This window comes from Lepidochelys kempii, chromosome 3 (assembly GCF_965140265.1).
Source record: "Lepidochelys kempii isolate rLepKem1 chromosome 3, rLepKem1.hap2, whole genome shotgun sequence".
Classification (NCBI taxonomy): domain Eukaryota; kingdom Metazoa; phylum Chordata; order Testudines; family Cheloniidae; genus Lepidochelys; species Lepidochelys kempii.
In genome coordinates this window covers 131,644,040-131,665,791 of record NC_133258.1, presented here as the reverse complement: position 1 = coordinate 131,665,791, position 21,752 = coordinate 131,644,040, and the positions used below count along the sequence as shown (strand labels likewise).

Genomic DNA, 21,752 nt, shown 5'->3' with positions numbered 1-21,752 from the left:
CAGAACTGGAGCCCATAATCCTTACTCATGGAAAACTTCCACTGAAGTAAATGGGAGTTTTGTCTCAGTAAGGATTGCAAAATTGCACCCAAACAGATTATTCTGTCGACGAACAAACTTCAGAATAATTTGCTTCTGTTTTGTCAGAGGTTAACAGTTATCATTCCTGCCAGCATATGAAAGCAAAATATAGACATCTGGGAAGGGGAAAATGAAGGAACACTTTATAAAATCCTTGATATACTCTTGGACTAGAAGAGCTTTTCAGAGGGCCAAAGTGAAAGCAGTCACTCCTAAAAAGGCATGCAACAGCAACATATTTATAGCACTGAGAAGACAGTTTACAGAGGCATTAAATTGTCTCTTGCATCCCTTGCTGAACCCTAAGCAACCTCTTTTAAAAACTAGTACAAAATGCTTTGCTACAGAAGATTTCACATGGTGAACACATTTTATTTCCTGAAAGTGTCAAAATCTGATGCACCAATTCTTTATGGCTTCTTCACTCTCAAAACACCAAGAACTGTAAATCTGGTGTCTGGCTACTTTGCGCAAAGCAGCTGGAGAATACTGGTGAATCTGGTGCATGGTTCCAAAAAATACACAGATCTGTGTTTCTTTAATGTATGCACAAGAAAATCCATTACAGCTCTGACCTTGCAATCCTTACCCAAGCAAAACACAAGGGTTTCTAGTCTTTAAGAGACTCATGGAAGACTGTGGAAATTGAGGATGCTTGGCATCTTGTAGGATCAGGGCCCTAATTATTTGCATTTGGATTTTGTTTGATCCTGAAGTCTGCATTCAAGTTTTACATTATTCAGCTGTAGAAAGCAGTACATGTGATGCCTCATGATACTTTATTCTAAAATTATGTATGCTTTTGTAAATAGCACTATAGCTTCTAATTAAGAGAGTAAATAGCCACAGCACAGGTCAGGTGTGTCCTTTTGGCATATATAAAATACACACTGGCCTCTTTCTTTAATTTGGTGCAAGACTGAATACATTTTGTGCCTGAATCCATACCTCCTCTACTTTGGCTTGTCCTCTGTAGCAGGTGCCTAATGGAGAGGTATCTACTTACATGCGTAGGAAAGACTTGCTGAACTACAAAAGCCAGCTCTTTAACTTAGAAACAAAATTATGCTTTGTCTTTTTTCCTTAGTAAATGGTGCAGTAATCCCAAATAAGTGGCACGTAACCCTGTTATGAATCAGGCTCTGTATTCACATTTCAGTGTTTTACTGGTTGTAAATAATAGGCACGAGTGCATCCACGGACCAAATTGCTCTTTTGCTGCCAACATTAGTTGTTTAATAATCTAAACAGCAGAAGCTACCAATTATTGTATTCCGTTTTATGGTGTCATTTAAAATCCATCCATATAATTATTATACTTTTTGTTATTTGTAAGGCTCTTCTGATACTGAAGAGTGATAGGTACTTTTAACGTGTAAGAGTCAGGAAATCTACCGATCACATATTTATACATTTGGACTATGCTGAAGATACCACATTCTCAGTAGGATTATTACATATCCCCCTCACAAAACATTTTCTAAGACATTGTGGTAATTACACAAGGAATCTTTACTCTCTAGGAAATCAGTGTGAATATGCACAATGCTAGTATGAACTTAAAGTCATTACCATCATATCTCTTATCACGTAAACCTTACCTGATACAGCAAGCATTTTGGCTTCAAGTAAAGCTGGTAGTTGGGTCTCAATATCACTCACTTTTCTCCTCAAAGTACTGCATAGTTTCTGACTTGCACAAACCTAAATTAAGGCAGACAGTCACGATATATAATTCATTCATGAAAAAATATAAAGGCAATTTAAATAGGGCTTCAAATGTTCTTGATTTCCAGACATGACATAACATTCTACCATAAGGTAAAAAAAATTTAATAAAAAGTACCTCTGTAAAGCCGTGTATCAGAATTCATTGGCTTTGCCACACATTCCAATATAAAAACGAGAAAACAGTATTGTATTATTAGCTATCCACATGAGAGAACTAACACAGACAATGTTTCAGAAGTAGATATTGTGACTGTGTTTAAGTAGAAGGCCAAGATTATGAACTTTGCCCCAATGGCCCATTTTCAATAATGGTATCTGGTAACCAGTGGAATTCAGGTAAACAGAGGTTTGGGATTTTAAGAGTCAGTAACACAAAGTGTACAGGTAATTTGTTTCTCAGAAATAACTTCCTATACCCCTTCTTCACTGGAAACATCAAATTCTACTATACTACTATGGGTGGGCAGTGGAGTTCCACCTCAGATCACCTCTCCACTTAACACACAGCACTTAGATATGTTTATAGTGAAATCTTATAAGTTTATTTAACAAAGCACTGAGATTCAAGCGATAGCCAGGAGAAATATTTGAAACAAATGGCAACATATAAAATAAAATCATAACACACGTTCTAGATCCCAGACTTAATTAACACTCATGTCTTGTAGAGTTTGGTTCACGCAAACTCCTTTCAGTGTTTTATACCCAGCCTTGGCTGTGACCCTCCTTTCATGAGGCTGACATGCTGTCAGCTTGCCTCCTACATGAAGGATTCAGTGTGTTTCTTTGCCCCCACTGGATATACCAGAACAGTCCTTTGCCTTTTTTCATAAAAAGGACACCTCCTGCTGTTCATTTCATCTTGTAGATTTTGCAATCTCTTATTTAGCCCGGAGGGGTTCAGTATGCATATAGACATACAGTACTGTGGCAAATTGCTGGCACGATTATGATGGGTCCCACGCTTCCTCTTCTTGGGGGGTGGGGTTCAGGGTGCAGTTTCCTGCCCCTGAACTAGGGTATCTACTGTCCCACTAGTAACCCAGAGAAGGGTAGTGGAGAGGGAGGGACCCGGGCCCACCGTCTACTCCAGGTCCCAGCCCAGGGGCCCTAGGGATAGTGGCAAACCACTTGAACTAATGCTTCCTTCCCCTCAGCTACTTCCCCTCCTGCTCTTCAGCTTGTGGGGCTTCCTGCCCTCTCTCTGCACAAGCCGGGTATCTCTTTACCTAGGGTCTTGGTCTTTTAGCCAGCCATGGCACTTCTCCAAACTCTCCTCTACTTCAACTCCTTCAAACTGCTCTTTGCTCCAACTCCAAACCACTCTGCTCCAACTCCTTCTTCTGGCTGATTGAAGCAGGGAGTTTTTAACAGATGACTGGCTTCAGGTGCTCTAACTGGCTTCAGGTGCTTTTAATTAATCTATAGAAACCTTTCTTCCCTCTACAGGGAATAAGGCTTCTCCTCATCCTGGGACTTACATATTCCTCCTATATCACTCTCCTGCTGCCTTCTGTCCATGCTGTATGACAGTAGATAATACCCAAATGACCAGACAGGAAAATAGATATCAGTTATCTCCTGCCTGAAAGGAACATTTCCGAGGTACATCACCTCTTGGTGACCTGCCTAAACTCCAAGATCTTAAGATCACAATTTTTAGTATAGATTCATAATTCCTTACATATTAAAAGTACATTTTGCAAAGATTATGATGACCGGTGAGCCACTGGCTCTCAGCAGAGACCTCACATGTTACCCTTCGGTGAACTATTATGCATATATCCAACCCAGAATATTCCTATAAAACCATATGCAGCTCCTGTGCCTTTTGCCATTTGGCACCAAGACCCTGGGTCACAACTTCCAGGTTCAAAAATATAACTGGATCTGCCAGAAAGACTGTGAAAAGCCAAAGCACAGGACAGTAGGTAGTATGGGGGATAGAGAGAGGAGAAAAGGGATATGAAAGCAAACAATACTTTACAGTTAATGTACTTTACCACTTCTGAAAAATTTTGCAGATCATAAGTAATTTACTGCTCTTACATTTTCCCAAGCTCTACTTATCAGATTTTAGAGTTCCAATGGAAAAAATAACAAAGCAAAAAAAAAAATTATTATTGTAAAGGTTCATATCAGTGTGGCAGTCAACACCCTTGGCTTTAAAGACAATCATCAAGCAATTACCTAACATGACTATAATGGGGTAGCTAAATATCACACTGGAAAGACAGGAGTGCAGAACAACTCTGGGGCCAGCCAGGGAATCTCTTCAGTACAGCAGGGTGGCATGTGGAGAGAGACAGACCTGCACTCACTGTTATGGAGGGGTTACGCCAGGAGAGTATCTGTAGGAGGAGCACTGCTGCATGAAGCTGGGACTTTCCAGCCTTCAGAGGCCCTTGACTGCATTGCAAGGGACAACCACAAGCCACAATGTGCCCCAATGAGGGAAAAAGCGATAGGAAGAGACCCTGGGGAAGGGTGTTAGCTAGACCACAGATAGCGGGTGTCTTCCTTACAGCACCCAAGACAACACCTGGGTCAGATGCCAGTGGACTTGGAGGGCCTGGTTACCCCTACCCACTGCTGCTTGGCAGGGCTGCCACCACAGACTTTTACCGCTAGGCAGGGCCAACGTTATAGACTCTAACCACTAGAAGGGGCTGCCTCCGCACTCATACTGTCACTTGGGAAACAATAGCAGTGGATGGAACCTAGTGTACAACATTAGGCAAACAGGCACTGGCCATCTTTGAGGAAACTGGATTTGAACTGAAATTTTAGGTGAAGGCTTGCTTGCTTTTCCCAGCCTCCTTGATGCACTGCCTTCCTCAGTGATGCAATACAATGTACATATAAACAGACAAAAATACCACTGCTGTCTGTTACATACACTCACATAGATTATCTCTTGGTAAATGAATTATACATCGCACCCAGCTATTGTAAGACTATCACCGGATGCATCAAGGAGGCTTATTTTAACTATATAAAATTAACTATAATGCTTAGAACTCATTGCATTTATTTATCACATATATCCCTTTATTTCAGCTAAAAGCATCTGTTAATCATAATTGGGCCAGCTATTATTTTAGCCAATAAAACTATCCTTCAAGCTGTCTCTATTAATATAGAAGCCCTTTCTAAATCTTCCTATTAAATTGTAATGCATATATTTCTAGTCACTGCTGTACATAATTTAATTTCTCCCAATCTCCAGATAGTCCACTTTATTTTCTTGTCTGTATTCCATCTAATTTATCCAATAATTTTCTTGTGATGCTGAGGAACTAAAACAGGTGGGAACATGTTCAGTGACCCAGGCCTCAGCTCAGCTTTGCCTACTGTGAGGAGAGGCAGAGGCAAACCAACACAATGGAGATAATAAAGTTTAAAATTTAAGGTTAAGGAAAAAAACAGAAATTTGTCAGGAACAATATTTTATATTATATTATTACTCTATTATTTCTATTATATTAAAATCCAGTACTCGCTTAGGAAAATAATAAAACCTAAGTTACCACCACAATAAAAGACATTTTTCAACACCACGCTGTGTCACTCCAAGAGGTAATCAACTCCTCCTCTCCCTGGCTGCAAAGTCCTGCTTCACCCCAGTTGTCCCACCTTCACCATTCTCCGACTTATGATGCTCCTTTGCTTCAACTCTGTGATGACCACACCTAGGGTTGCCAACCCTCCCAGAATCTAAATTGATCTCCTAACTACTGAAACCAATCTGGTGGCTACTGAAACCAAACTGGTAGATTTTAATAGGCCGCTAAAAGTCTGGTTGGCAGCACAGTGGGGATAAGGCAGGCTCCCTACCTGCCATGGCTCTGCACGGCTCCCGGAAGCATTCGGCATGTCCCTCTGGCTACTAGGTGTAAGGGCAGCCAGGCAGCTCTGCGCACTGCCCCTTCCCCAAGCGCCGACTCAGCAGCTCACATTGGCCCGGGAACCGGAGGGGGGCCTGCAGGCACGGGCAACGTGCAGAGCTGCCTGGCCACCCCTAAGCCTAGGAGCCAGAAACGCCGGTTGCTTCCAGGAGCCGCCCGAGGTAAGCACCACCCGGCCGGAGCCCACACCCCGAACTATTTCCCACACCCCAACCCCCTGCCCCAGCCCTGAGCCCTCTCCTGCACCCAAACTCCCTCCCATAGCTCTGACCCTGCATCCCCTTCTGCACCCCAAGCCCCTGCCCCAGGCTCAGTCCAGAGCCCCCCCTCCCACTCTCCGAACCCCTCGGCCCCATCCCATAATCCCTCCTGCACCCCAACCCCCTGCCCCAGCCCTGTGAAAGTGAGTGAGGGTGAGGGAGAGTGAGTGTCGGAGGGAGAGGGGTGGAGTGGGCAGGGCCTTGGGGAAGGGGCAGGGAAGGGTCCGCTGAAAGGGTGTTTGGGTGAGGAGGAGCATGTGGTTTGGACATCCCTTAGGGGAGGATCTATTAATAGAGAATCTCTATGTCCTAGTGAGGACGAGAGGCTGGAAAACAATAAAATACAGGCAGGGCCTGATCAGAAACAATCAAATAAAAAAGAGTCCCATTCAATTACATCGTGTAATGGCAGACAGCTACAAGGAGACAAGTTTTTAGAATGCTTATATACCAATGCTATTCTAAATAATAAAATGGGAGAACTAGAGTGCCTCGTATTAAATGAGGATATTGACATAATGGGCATCACAGAAACTTGGTGGAATAATGGTAAATCAATGGGACACAGTAATACAGTGGTTCCCAAACTTTAACAGCCCGCAAACCCCTTTCACTAAATTGTAAAATCTTGTGAACCCCCTCCTAAAAATGAATATTTCCACAGATTTAAGTTTAAATTTCCTCCGCACTCTGCACTCCATGGGGCTCCTGCTGCTAGACCCCATTGACCGCCCCAGCCAACTGAGCTCCGGCTGCACATCCCGCTGACCGCCGGGACTCGGGCTGCCAGCCACAACTGCCAGGCCCCGCTCTCCCTTGGGCTCAGGCTGTCTGCCCTGCAACCAGTTCCCATCTGCTGCCTCCAGTGCCCGGGGTTCTCTGGCCACCATTAGTGACATTTTTCCGGTGAACCCCCTGTACCGTTCTGCGAACCCTCAGGGGTTTGCAAACCCCAGTTTGGGAACCACTGCAGTAACACCAGGGTACAAAATATATCGGAAGGACAGAACAGGTCATGCTGGTGGGGGTGCTTTCATTATATGTGAAACAAAGCGTAGAATCAAATGAAGTAAAAATCGTAAATGAATCAAACTGTACCACAGAATCTCTGTGGATAGAAATTACATGCTCTAATAATAAGAATATAGCGGTAGGGATATATTACCGACCATCTGACGAGGATGGGGATAGTGATTGTGAAATGCTCAGAGAGATTAGAGAGGCTATTAAAATAAAAAACTCAATAATAATAATGGGGAGATTTCAATTATCCCCATATTGACTGGGTACATGTCACCTCAAGACAGGATGCAGAGATAAAGTTTCTTGACACCTTAAATGACTGCTTTTTGGAGCAGCTGGTCCTGGAACCCACCAGAGGACAGGCAATTCTTGATTTTGTCCTAAGTGGAGCACGGGATCTGGTCCAGGAGATGAATATAGTTGGACTGCTTGGTAATAGTGACCATAATATAATTAGATTTAATATCCCTGTGGCAGGAAAAACACCACAGCAACCCGACACTGTAGCATTTAATTTCAGAAAGGGGAACTACACACAAATGAGCTCAACTTAAATGTATACCCCAAATTAAAAAACATAGTAAGAGAACCAAAAAAGAGCTACCGTAGCTAAACAACAAAGTAAAAGAAGCAATGAGAGGCAAAAAGGCATCCTTTAAAAAGTGGACATTAAATCCCAGTGACAAAAATAGAAAGGAGCATAAACACTGGCAAATGAAACGTAAAAATACAATTAGGAAGGCCAAAAAAGAATTTGAGGAACAATTAGCCAAAGACTCAAAAAGTAATAGCACATTTTTTAAAGTACATCAGAAGCAGGAACCCTGCTAAACAACCAGTGAGGCCACTGGACGATCGAGGTGCTAAAGGAGCACTCCAGGACAATAAGGCCATTGCGGAGAAACTAAATGAATTATTTGCATTGCTCTTTATGGCTGAGGATGCGAGGGAGATTCCCAAACCTGGGCCATTCCTTTTAGGTGACAGAGCTGAGGAACTGTCCCAGGTTGAGGTATCATTAGAGGAGGTTTTGGAACAAACTGATAAATTAAACAGCAATAAGTCACCAGGACCAGATGGTATTCACCCAAGAGTTCTGAAGGAACTCAAAAGTGAAATTACAGAACTACTAACTGTAGTCTGTAACCTATCATTTAAATCAGCTTCTGTACCAGATGGCTGGAGGATAGCTAATGTGACGCCAATTTTTAAAAAGGGCTCCAGAGGTGATCCCGGCAATTATAGGCCTGTAAGCCTGACTTCAGTACAGGGCAAACTGGTTGAAACTGTAATAAAGAACAATATTGTCCGCCATATAGATGAACATAATTTGTTTAGGAAGAGTCAACATGGTTTTAGTAAGGGGAAAATCGTGCCTCACCAATCTACTAGAATTCTTTGAGGGGGTCAACAAGCATGTGGAACAAGGGGATCCAGTGGATATAGTGTACTTAGATTTTCAGAAAGCCTTTGACAAGGTCCCTCACCAAAGGCTCTTAAGCAAAGTAAGCTACCACGAGATAAAAGGGAAGGTGCTCTCATAGATTGGTAACTGGTTAAAAGACAGGAAACAAAGGGTAAGGTATAAATGGCCAATTTTCAGAATGGAGAGAGGTAAATAGTGGTGTCCCTCAGGGGTCTATTCTGGGACCAGTCCTATTCAACATATTCATAAATGATCTGGAAAAAGGGGTAAACAGTGAGGTGGCAAAATTTGCAGATGATACAAAATAACTAAAGATAGTTAAGACCCAGGCAGAGTGTGAAAAGCTATAAAAGCATTTCTCAAAACTAGGTGACTGGGCAACAAAATGGCAGATGAAATTTAATGTTGATAAATGTAAAGTAATGCACATTGGAAAGCATAATCCCATCTATACATATAAAATGATGGGGTCTAAATTAGCTGTTACCACTCAAGAAAGAGATCTGGGAGTCATTGTGGATAGTTCTCTGAAACCATCCACTCAATGTTCAGTGGCAGTCAAAAAAGAGAACAGAATGCTGGGAATAATTAAGAAGAGGATAGAAAATAGGACAGAAAATATCATGTTGCCTCTATATAGATCCATGGTATGCCCACACCTTGAATACTGTGTGCAGATGTGATCATCCCATCTCAAAAAAGATATATTGGAATTGGAAAAGGTTCAGAAAAGGGCAACAAAAATTATTAGGGGTATGGAACGGCTTCCATATGAGGAGAGATTAATAAGACTGGGACTTTCCCGCTTGGAAAAGAGACAGCTAAGGGGAGATATGATCAATATAAAATCATGACTGATGTAGAGAAAGTAGATAAGGAAATGTTTACTGCTTCTCATAACACAAGAACTAGGGGTCACCAAATGAAATTAATTGGCAGCAGGTTTAAAATAAAGAAAAGGAAGTATTTCTTCACACAATGCACAGTCAACCTATGGAACTCCTTGCCAGAGGATGTTGTGAAGGTCAATACCATAACTGGGTTCAAAAAAGAACTAGATAAATTCATGGAGGATAGGTCCATCAATGGCCATTCGCCAGGACGGGCAGGAATGGTGTCCCTAGCTTCTGTTTGCCAGAAGCTGGGAATGAGCGACAGGGGATGGATCACTTGATGATTACCTGTTCTTTTCATTCCCTCTGGGGCACCTGACACTGGTCACTGTCGGAAGACAGGATACTGGGCTAGATGGACCTTTGGTCTGACCCAGTAGGGCTGTTCTTATGTTTTTGTGTGATTAGACAGTTGGCAACCCTAACCACAGTTCTTTCCAGCCCTTTCTTAGGGCTTGATCCGAAGACTCCTTTCCATCCGCAAACAACAGCTCCTCACCCAGAAGGCCACACTCATTCCCCAGACAGCCAAACTGTATTCCCTCTGTCAATGTCCTAATGGTCCACCTCACCGGTCATATGCTCTGTGCTTTGCACATGGTCCAGCTTCCTCAGCAAAATCCATTTTTACCCAATGCTGCATCTTATCACCTCCATTTTTATGAACCACCTTCCAACTGCCCATTCGGGCAGATTCTGAGCCCCCCTTTTCTCTGGCTGTCTCTTCCCCCAGGACAGCATTCTGAACTGCTGCACCACAGCTAGGCCAGGGTTACTACAAATGTACCAGAAGAAACTGGGAGCCATTTTCTTTCTCAACTCTCCAAAATAAATCAATTTTTTTAATGATTTCTGTCAAAGTGTGCTCTCTCTCTATGGGCACAGGATGGCTCAGGGGATTGGTAATTACACAAGGAATCTTTCCTCTCTAGGAAGTGTGAATATGTCCAATGCTAGTATGAACTTAAAGTCATTACCATCAGACGGCTGTTTGGTAATTATGTGAAAAACAGTGTGTCCACATCACAACCTACACTGTCAGAACTGGTGCTTATTGGCAGCCTTATTAACAGCCTAAGTAGAGAAGCCATGGGCTGAATGGAGGCTTAACCTACATCTAGAGATGGTCCCTCTAGACCAGGATAGAAGCTTGCGGATTAGGCTCTGCAAGTACCTGTGCCATATCTGTTCTGTGGATAAATTCTGGACTTTAATCATCAGGGATGTCAAATGATATCTTTCAACAAAACTAAATGAAAGAGATAGGGGAACAAACGACTAACTTAAATTTCTTTAGCTAATCATATTACTGCTATTTTACACTAGTTATATTCTAAATAAACTCAGCATTCCTTTTGCTATCTCCATAGTGGCTACCATTATTCATTACGATAACTTGTCCAGCTACAAAAGAAAGCCTTTTCCATACGTAATAAAAATCCTGAAGATTCAAAAATCCAGCAACCTTCTCCTCTTTCTCTGATTTGCCTGATTCAAACAGCTCATCTGATCCCAACTCTATTTCCCAACCTTCCATTGCTCTCATTGACCAACACAGTATACATCAGTCATACCTAGTGATGTAAGTCAAGGACTAGGAGCTAGGAATCTCCTAAATTCTATTCCTAACTTTAATAATAAGTCTGTCCATGACCTTAGGGCAGTTACTTACAGCCATATCCTGTAGTCTTTACTCAAGAACTCCCACTGAAGTCAACGGAAGTAAGGATTTAGAATTTTGCTCTTACCACTTCTGCCAATTTCCTCATCTGTATAACGGGTACAAAATATTTATTTACCTATCTCATAGGCTGTTAAGAGGTTTACCTACAGAGGTTAATGTTTGTAAAGTGTTCTGAAGATGGAAAAAAGCCAAATAGTACTATCCTTATACCACTGGATATTAGGAGCCCAATCCCATATTCCTCACATAGACAAGTCTCACAAGTCAAAGGGAGTTTGGACTGTGTAAAAGATATGGAACCAGACCATGTGTGACTTCATATTTAATGCAGCTTTTGGGTTTATATTACAATACATCATTGATGGGGTTTTAAAAAAAATATTCTTTGTGTTTTTCATGTATAGGTTTCCAAGGAGCTTTAGAGCAACTAGAAAATACCTAAATTTAGGGCCTAAACGTGCAAATCCTTATTCAGTAATCCTTACTCAGCCAAGCAGTCCCAGTGCAACAACTGGGGCCCAGGCAAGAAAGGAGTCTTAGGATCAAGCCCTAAGAAAGAAAATACTGACAACAACATTTGCATAGTAACATCCTTTTACATCTTTTCCATGTGTGATATATTAATCTACAGTGGCAGGAATGCGGTGGGGAATGTGGGCTAGAACACTAAAATTAACACATTCTTTCAAAAGTGGGATGCAGTCTTCAGCATTCACTGTAACAATTGCTTAGAAAAACAGGGAGATGGAAACTCTGTTCAGTGTCTGAAGCAAAGGGCGGCACTCTGTCAACACCATACATCCAAGTACAATAATGCACTTCAGCATCACTGCTTGTTATTGTCTCAAGTCCTGTATTACTTTTCAAGGGAAGGGAATGGGTGGAGGAGTGTTCACTTTATTAACATGTAGTGTGTGGCTTTTGCCACCTCAACTCAAAAATGATGTAGTAGAAACAGAAAAGGTAGAAAAAGCCAATGTAAATATTAGAGGCACAGGAGGCTGGAAGACAGCGATCATCAGCGAGAGATTTACTTAGAGAGACGACTAGGAGGAGATATGATAAAAGTATATAAAAAAGAAATAACGAGTTGGAGAAGGGCAATATTGTGCTTCCTATTTATCCTCTAAATAAACAAACAATAATGAGGGAATGCAATGAAATTTTTTTAAATATTTTATCTATTTAAAATTTACTATTTTAAGAAACATATATAATCTGTAGAATTCACTACCGTATGTTAAACTAAGTAATTCTTGTGACAGATGAGTGACCTAGGAAGCATGGAAACTCCAAAAAGTTATTAGATTCAGATGTGCCAGATGCTAGCCGCTGGGATTAATAATACACTTTTGTATCTGTAAATGTTATATGTATCTTTGTGAACTTTGGACAGTATTCTAACTCCATGGGGGAAGGTTACTGAGCTTCACCCAGGAACTAAAATCAATGGGATGTGATTATTGCAGATCCTGAGACAGGTAAACAACTTCAGAGAAGTACCATCCTATGCAGTTAATTGCATATACTAGTTCAGACTGAATTCAAGATACCCAGGAGACAAGAAATAGCTGAGAGGACCCTCATTTTGATTTAAAAAATGTCATGAGTTTGTAACCAAGAGGGCAAAATCCTGCCGGAAGGGTTTGAAGGACTAGAACCTACCAGGGTCTCATTGTAGAAGATAAAAAGAAAAGGAGTACTTGTGGCACCTTAGAGACTAACCAATTTATCTGAGCATAAGCTTTCGTGAGCTACAGCTCACTTCATCGGATGCATACTGTATTTTCCACAGTATGCATCCGATGAAGTGAGCTGTAGCTCACGAAAGCTAATGCTCAAATAAATTGGTTAGTCTCTAAGATGCCACAAGTACTCCTTTTCTTTTTGCGAATACAGACTAACATGGCTGTTACTCTGAAACCTGTCATTGTAGAAGATAGTAAACTTAGTATGCATGTACACTCTTTATTGTTTTATTTTATATTAAATGTTACTGTCCTAAAATAAATGTATTGTGCTCTGTAAAAGCTGGCTGGTCACTAGCAACCCTGACATTGCCCCTGAGAGAGAGCAAACGGCAGGTGCTGGTCCCTGGTGAATTGCTAGGAGGCCGCAAACAAACTGCTGATCTGAAGGGAGAAGGATGCAGGTCCCCGCCCACAGAGAGGTGATAGCTAAAGGCTTGAGACCTAAAGTAGTAGCTGTTAGCAGATCATAGAGAGGGCAAAAATTCAGTTAACCTGGAGTTATGACAATTTTAATAGAGAGACAAGTAGGGTGAGGTAATAGCTTTTATTGGACCAACTTCTGCTGGTGAGGCCTTGTCTACACTACACAGTTTTGTCGACAAAACAGTGGATGCATGCACACTGCAATGCGACTTTTGGCGGCAAAAATGCCCTGTTTTGGCGATGAAATAAAACCACCCTGATGAGACAGAAGGCTTTTGGTGCAAAATGTCTGTCGACAAAGTGCCAGCGTAGAGACCACGCTTGATTTTATTGCTTTAATTGGCCTCCAGGAGGTGTTCCACAATGCCCATCTGGTCAGAAGTTTGAATTCCACTGTCCTGCAGCCAGGTAAACAACTATCCACCCCTCCCCCTTAGAAGCCCCGGGAATTTTTGAAATTCCATTTCCTGTTTGCTCGGCATGGAGAGGTCTCAGCGCATCTTCCCAGGTAACCATTGCAGCTTATCACAGCAAACACTCTCCCGCTTGGATCACTGTGGAGCTGCTGAAGCTGCTCAGTATATGGGGAGATGAGGCTGTGCAGTGTAGGAATTTTGATACCTACAGGCAGATTTCTCAAGGCTTGTGTTTAAAGGGCTGTGATCAGGATGCGCAGCAGTGCAGAGTGAAGATAAAGGAGCTGAGGCAGGCGTACCATAAGGCGAGGGAGGCAAATCATCGCTCCGGTGCTGCACCTAAGACCTGCCAGTTCTATAAGGAGCTGAATGCGATCCTCAGTGGCGACCCCACCTCCTCCACCAAGAGCCCCGTGGATACTTCAGCAGGCCTGAAAGCAGCAGAAAGAGGACCTAACCCAGAGGACTAAGTCATTGATGAAGAGGTGGGGTTAGAATGACGATGTGGAGCTCCTGGCGGGGTCGCCCGGTGGGGCAGGCAGCCAAGAACTGTTCACCACTCCGGAGGTGTCTAGCCAGTCTCAGCAGTTGCTCTCTGGCGAGCAAGAAGCAGGAGAGGAGACGTCTGGTAAGCGGCTGCGGTTTGTGTAGTGCAGAGGTGGGTTCAGGGTATAGAAATGTACAAGGCTGGCTGTGTTTCTGTATGCTGGACATTCCCCGGTACAGCTAATAAGTACAGCAGAACAGGGTGTTGATGCACGCCAAGATCTCACCGGAATCCTCCAGAGAGATCTCTAGGAAAGTTTCCTAGAGGTACTTGGTAATCCTCTGCCGAAGGTTCCTTGGCAGAGCTGCTTTGTTCTTTCCCCCATTGTAGGAAATGTCCCGCGCCATTCAGCAATCACTTGTGCAGGAACCAAAGCAGCACACAGTGTTGGGTAAAATCTGTTTCTGACCTGTTTTATGTAATGTCCATCTTGGAGTTGTAAAAGGACAGCTAAGCCTCCATCTTGGATACCCTTCTCCTCAGATGATTTAGTGCCCTTTCAGCCTTTTTCAAATCAAGGAAGGGAAAGGTCAGGGCAGCTAGACTCATGTCACAGCCATAATTTGCCTAGCAAATGCAGGTTATTTAGTGAGTAGCACGCCTGTCACTCAGGGCTGTCCATCTGAATGACAGCCAGGGTCCCACACAGTTCAGCTAGCTGCGAGGAGCCCCAGAGGGACTAGGACTCATAGTGTAAGCGGGGGAATAGTCCCACTCTTGTGGGGAACTTTCCTGGCTTCTGCACTACCAAGGTGAAGAGGGCTAGCGAAAGGGTCTGAGTCCTTGCTCCCACTTCCTTTACCCAATGGCCTCCCTGCCCTTGAGGACTCCCCTTCCACTCTCCTGTCTGGCAGAGTCCTCCTAACCCCAACAAGGCTGGGCCCAGGATTCCTAGGGGGCTCGACCCCCAACCCTGCTGTGGTCACCTAGGACAGGGGCTAAGGTGACCCATTCAGGGGTACGCTCTCTGCAATGGGCACTTCCCTGACCCACTGACCATTACATACAATGTAAAGCAAATTCAAGTTATTTAATCAACAATTAATTTTAAAAAGAATATGGAAAAATGGGAAAGGTTAAAGGAAACACATCAACCCACTCTGTGGCAGGGAACATCACAGTGTCTCTGGAATGTCAGGGCAGTTCACAGTCTGTTCCTTGTAAGTCCCAGGCCTTCTTCTCAGGCCCTGGCTGTGCTGTAGGGATGCTGTGGGTTGGACACTTGCTCTGGTGGCGGCCACACGCTCTCAGGCTCTAAGTGGTAGGACCCTTCTTCCCAGTGTCGCCCTCGCCCTGTCAGGGTTATGATCCAAGCCTGGCCTACCGAGCCTCTTGGCTGAGGTGTCTCCCTGTGCTGGGCCCGCTGCCCAGGGTCTCCCTCGCTCTCCCCAGCTGCTCACCACACCCAACTCCAGACTGCTCCAGCCCCAGCTCCACCACTCTGTCTCTGCACTGCTGCTGCTGCTCTGCCTCCAGCTCCCTGGGCTGCTTCTTTGACCCCTCTGCCTCTGGTTGCTGCAGCTCTGCTCCCAGGACAGGTCTGCTCTCTCTGGGCTGCTTTTCTGGTCCCCCTGGATCTGGCACAGCTCTGCTCCCCAGCTTAGTTTGGGCCCCTGCTTTCTCTTTAGCTTGGCCCCACTTTGTCTGACCCAGGCAATTCCAGCTCACATGGAGGATGGGACCTCCCTGGCCTCCTGACTCCCTGATTAGCCTGCCCACCCGGTCATTCAGGCTGACCCGGAGCATTGGCCTCTCCCCATAGTTCCTGGGGGCGGTCAGTCTCAGGGTCCTGATTCCCCATCGACCCTTCCCCCTTTTTAGTACTGGGAGCTAGCAACTAAAACACCCCCACTGAATGTTAGTAAGGGGGCAACAGTCCCCTTACAATAGGGCTTTGGATTCTTGGTCTCTATTAACATACTTGCACTCAACTGCTACACACTATTAGTGAGCACATACTTGCACTGGACTACAAGGTCAAGCAGAGACTGCGTGGGCAAACACTGAAGTCCTATCTGAGGGAGAAGATCTGCCCAAGAGGGAGACCACCTGCCCAAAGGACCTGTCCAGAGGGAGAAAAATACCCAGTTCCTGAGTTCCTGTTTGGTGTCCAGCGCCCCTGATTTTCACCACTGTCCCTGTTGGTATCCTGAGTTTTTGTCATTGTGTCCCTGTCTTCAGGATATGGTATTGTAATACCCATTGTGGTTTTCCTCTGTTTTACATCCATAGGTTAAGGGGGTTTAAAGGCTCTGAGCTTCATGCTCTGGTAACTGTTAACAACCGAGTGCGTCTTGCTTATGTAGTTTGTTGTCTGAAGAGGGTCCTTGTCTAGTTTACAGACTAGTGGCATAATAAATATTTGTGATTTACATCTTATTCTACCTCTGTCTTAATAAATCACTCGATGATAGATGCGGAAGGGGGTGGAATCTGCAGACAGCCCATCTTCTGATCTGTGTAGACCACAGTTAAACTGTTTTGGGCTAACAACAGGGGAGCAGCATAGGGACCATGGTGGAAGCCACAGCATGTAGTAGATGTACCCTCACTTCCCTGCTTACCCTCAGCAGTGAGATTTCTATTATAATGACCCCCTGCTGTGGAAAAGTATGGAAGAATTTTAGAATTTTTTTCCTAATCAGGTGCACCGCAACCCTTGCAGAGTGCTCTTTTCCATCAAGTAGTGCCCCCAACCCAGCTAACACTCACCATGCTTTGGGTGTTGGCTGAGATGTGTGCTTGCCAAGGGTCAATGAGAAAGCGATGTTATGTTACCAGAGGTGTATTTTACTGAAATGTTTCAATACCGTGTGTGAACTTAACTATCATGCTCCTGTGCATTGTTCTTTGTGCTTCAGCAGATGTGGCCTTGCGGAACACCCTACACACATTGGCCAAGTATCTCCGCCAGATAAGAAAGTGCCCAAGACCAAGCAAAGAAGACACGTTCGGGGAGGTACTGAACTTCTCCAATGAAGAGAAAAGGGAACTCAAGGAGTGGAGGGAAGCCGAAAGGCAGGACAGAAAAGAAAATCAGGCGTCTGTTAAGGACACTACTGAGCGGATGATTAAAGTAATGGAGGAGCAAATGCAGATGCTCCAAACTGAGCAGATGCATGCCTGCCCTCCCCTGCAGCAGATTCAAAACTCTTTTCTGTGCCCCCCCGCCCCCAAACACCGCCCGCACAGTCCTTTCCGCTTTCTGGGACTTCTCAGTTTCCCCTTCACTCCACCCCTTTGGACAATTTTCAAAAGGATAGCTGGACCTACACACAGCTCTGAAAGTTTGCCCTTCCCTGGTACCTCCTTTCCCACCAAGCCTCTTTTGTGTGCTTGCATGTTATTTCCTGTGCATATTGTTTCTTGTGTGTAAGTGTGGGTGTTGTTTCTTGTGCAATAAAAGCAAAGTTTTTGAACGGTAACTCATCTTTATTTGTTTCCTACAAATTGAGATAGCAGGCACTACCAATACATATGCAGGCAGTTTAATCATTTGCTTACTGGAATGTAAGGCCCCAAATGTCACCATTGCTTCCTAGGAAAACTACATGTAATATACCATTGCAGCACCAATCACAGAGATATACATTATTGGTTCTCATTTTCAAAGTGTTGCCTCAAGGCCTCCCTGATTCAAATTGCCCCCCCTCTGACAGCCCTGGTATCTGGCTGCTCAAAATATGCAGCCAAACGGTCTGCCTCAACACTCTACCCCTGAGCAAACCTTTCACCCTTAGCTTCACAAAGATTATGCAATGTACAACACACAGCTATGACCATGGGAATATTATCCTCATTGAGGTCTAACCTGTCACTGTGCCTTTAATCTGCCAAAGGCACATTCCACTGTCATCCGGCACCTACTCAGACTGTTGTTGAACCACTCGTTACTGCTGTGCAGTTTTTCCATGTAAGGTTTCATGAGCCATGACTGTAAGGGGTACGCCGGGTCTCCCAGGATCACTATGGGCATTTCAACGTTTCCCCCTGTAATCTTCTGGTCTGGAGAGAAAGTCCCCACTTGTAGCTTTCTATACAGGCCGGTGTTCCTGAAGATGTGTGCATCATGTACATTCCCGACCATCCTGCGTTGATATCAGTGAAATGCCCAGTGATCCACAAGCACCTACAACACCATGGAGAAGTACCCCTTCCTATTGGTGTACTCCGTCGCAAGGTGGTCTGGTGTCAAAATTAGAATGTGTGTGCCATCTATCATCCCTCCACAGTTAGGGAAACCCATTTCTGCAAAGCTGTCCACTATTTCATACACACATTTCTCAGAGTCATGGTCCTTCGTAGCAAGATGCAACTAATTGCCCTGCACACTTGCATTAACGCAGCCCCAACAGTCGACTTCCCAACTCCAAATTGATTTGCGACTGACCAGTAGCAGTCTGAAGTTGCCAGCTTCCACACAGTGATTGACACGTGTTTCTCTACCAAAAAGGCAGCTCTCATTCTGGTGTCCTTGTGCCGCAGGGTTGGGGCGAGCTCAGCACACAATTCCAGGAAGGTGGCTTTCCGCATCCAGAAGTTCTGTAGTCATTGCTCGACATCCCAGATCTGCATGATGATACAATCCCACCATTCAGTGCTTGTTTCCCGAGCCCAAAAGCAACGGTCCACTGTCTGCAGCTGTTCCGTGAATGCCAAAAGCAATCTAAAGTTGCTCCTTTCCATATCACACAGCTAAGTCAGACAACTCGGAGTTTCTTCAGTTAGAACTTTGTGATTAACTGCACTGCCATCCGTGATGTTTTAATGACAATTATCAGAACTGCGGGTTCCATCCCTTCCCACAAAGATGCTGGGGGCACAGCAAACAAGGGTCATTGAAATATGCTGCGAAAGAAAGCCAGAAGCCCATGGAATGCTGGGACAGAAAACAATGCATCATGGGACATTGAGCCTGTTCCCAAGATGCACCACGATCCACTCTGTCTTCCCACAAGACCTAGCAACAGAAGGTATTGAGCTGGACTGTGGGATAGTCCACAGATGTCCCAACTGTGGACGTGCTCTGCCGACAGAGGGAACAAGCATGAACATGCAATACCAATTTTTATTATAGCGCTTTTTGAGTGTCGACAAAACTCTGTAGTGTAGACAAAGCCTGAAAGAGCCATCTTTCAAGCTCCAGATATGTTCTTCAGCCCTGTGGAGATTGAAAGCTTGTCTCTTTCACTAGCAGAAGTTGGTCCAATAAAAGATATTACCTAACCCATCTTGTCCCTCTCATAGTCTGGGACCAACACAGCTACAACAACATTGCAAACAACAATTTTACTAGTTTAACAAGGATTAGAATTTAAATATGAGTAAGAAGAAGATCTGAAGTAACAGCAATGTTTCCCACAGCGTGTGATACACCTCCTATAAAGTTGCAATGAACTATCTGGATAAGGTGGAGAACAGACAGACCTCTCAATTGTTAATCAGGTTTCAGCTTTCATTTTAAAAAGTTTCCAGATGTTATGGTTGAAAGTAAACATTCAAAATGTGAAAAAAGTGTATCCAAATCAGTGATTTCTGCCTGAGATTGGAGAGAGCTTGAAGCAATAGTTCTGAGGTGTGAAATGACCCATTCATTTCAGTGGGTGTGCTCTCAGATGCCAATGACAACATCTTAAATGTCACCACTGTTAACTATATCACTGCTCATTAAACCATGTAAGAAAGGAAAGGAAATATCATCATATTATGAAGATCTACACCAGCATTTCCCCAAGTGTGGGTGGGGAAGGAATGCAGTGACATATAAATTAAGATAGGTTGCCATTTAATAACACAGGGCAGAGCTGTTGGGGAGCGACTGATTTCATTTTCCTTAAGTGTGGATTCAGCTTTCTAAAGTTTGGGAAAATGGTGAGATGCTGAGTTACACCATATTAGAGAGAGAGAGATGGACTTGCAATCTTTGTGTTTCAGAATATAAACCAAATATTGGCCAAAATCAGGAAGGAATTTCCCCTCATATTATATAGCATTGTGGAATTAAGCACATTAAGGCCATTTTAACTCTTCATCCAAAGCATTTCTCTGACAGTGACCAGAGAGACTAATGGATCATTGATCCATTATGGCATAAGGAACCACTACATTCTTTCTAGTGACTGAAGGATATGGAAAACAAGAAACTGACAATCAGATTTAAGAAAGAAAGAGAGTAGCAGCAGTATCTCAGATGAAAGCAAAAGTAGTAACCCAAAAGTTTCACACTCCTCCTATTCTTTATATTTACAGGGTTTGGAGGAATTACTGGAATAATTATGCCTTTGGTGAGAGGAGTACCAAAAACTTCCCACAAAAAAAAATAACAGTATAAATATCTACATTTGTTAAATATTATAGGCCACAAATGCTAAAACAAATATTATGCATATACTTCATATACAAAGTATGTGCCAGTGAGCACAAACAGACTTATGCACCTGCATATTTTGCATACACGAGCAAAACAGGCAAATGTATGTGCAAGTGAGTGCTTGCATGAGTAACAGCATATTTCCTGCACACAATTACCAGTTTGTAGCCACAAATCAGTATTTTGTACATACTATTTAAGGCACTGACGTTTGAAAAGGAAGCCTCAAATCTATATGAGACAGTAACATTAGTCAGTGGGAGAATTTATATGCTTATATTTAAGCAACTGCATAAGTGTTTGCAGAATCAGGACCTAATGGAGATGATATAAATGAAAGTCAACAGGAGAAAATACAATTCTCAAGTCCATTAAGTGTCCTGGAAACTATGATGCACTATATGATTCTTTTTTTTTTTTTTTTTTTTAGTATGTGCGAGTATATCTAAACTTTACCCAGCTGGGATGAAAATGTAATTCATTTATCATAATTACCCTGGGCCTGATTCTGATTTCCATTTGCACTATTGTAAATCATGAGTAACATCGCGGAATTCAATGGAGTCACTCTGGATTTCCACCAGTGAAACGAATATGAGAATATGGCTTTTTTCCTGAGAATGAAGACATTCAATTGTGACCAGATTTCACTTTCATTTCATAAAGCTGACAGTTCTTTTCTAAGCTGAGGCCAACAGATTGGTTTCTATTGTGAACATGAGCCAAGAAATACTACATTTAATGAACCATTCCACCTGCTTCCTTTGGCAGACACACTAACTTTTTTTAATGCCTTGACCAGGTTTAGATTTCTTTTTAAAACAGATATTAAGAATATTTACATGTGAAACATATTCAGAAGAAATACCATACATTTGGCCTTTCAAAAGACAGAATATTATATTTAAAAAGTAATGCATTATCTTTGTTTCTTAAATGTACTGAAAAAATGATAGCCGATATGCACTTACTTTGGCAGTCGTTTCTTTAATGGACATGCTGAGTGACTGTTCTTTTTCCTGAAGGCTAGAAGGATTAAAAGAAAAGAAAAATGTTGATCTTCTTTACTAATCATGGTATGTTACACAATATATATTTTCATAAATAAGTACACAAAGGCTTTAAGATGATTCTTCCAAGCATAGAGGACCAATGTCAGAATAAAAATCATATTTCTCTAAAATCTTCATTTAGTCTCTGTTACTAACAACACTGTGCTGCAGATTATTAGACCTGGAA

The 21,752-nt window shown here is 43.2% G+C and overlaps 1 protein-coding gene across 15 annotated transcripts in view; it reads right to left on the bottom strand.

Moving 5' to 3' along the window:
• The window catches only part of DISC1 (DISC1 scaffold protein), a 382,434-nt gene that overhangs the window by 193,931 nt on the left and 166,751 nt on the right, over positions 1–21,752 (bottom strand). For all 15 annotated transcript variants that reach the window (XR_012158151.1, XR_012158148.1, XR_012158149.1 and 12 more), the window contains 2 exons: positions 21,485–21,539; positions 1,683–1,785 (listed from right to left, as the gene is read on the bottom strand). Coding sequence is in view for 10 of the 15 variants with exons in the window: in XM_073338073.1 (XP_073194174.1) it covers positions 1,683–1,785; positions 21,485–21,539 (158 nt within the window). In the remaining 5 variants the exon portion in view is untranslated. The remainder of the gene's footprint in view (positions 1–1,682; positions 1,786–21,484; positions 21,540–21,752) is intronic.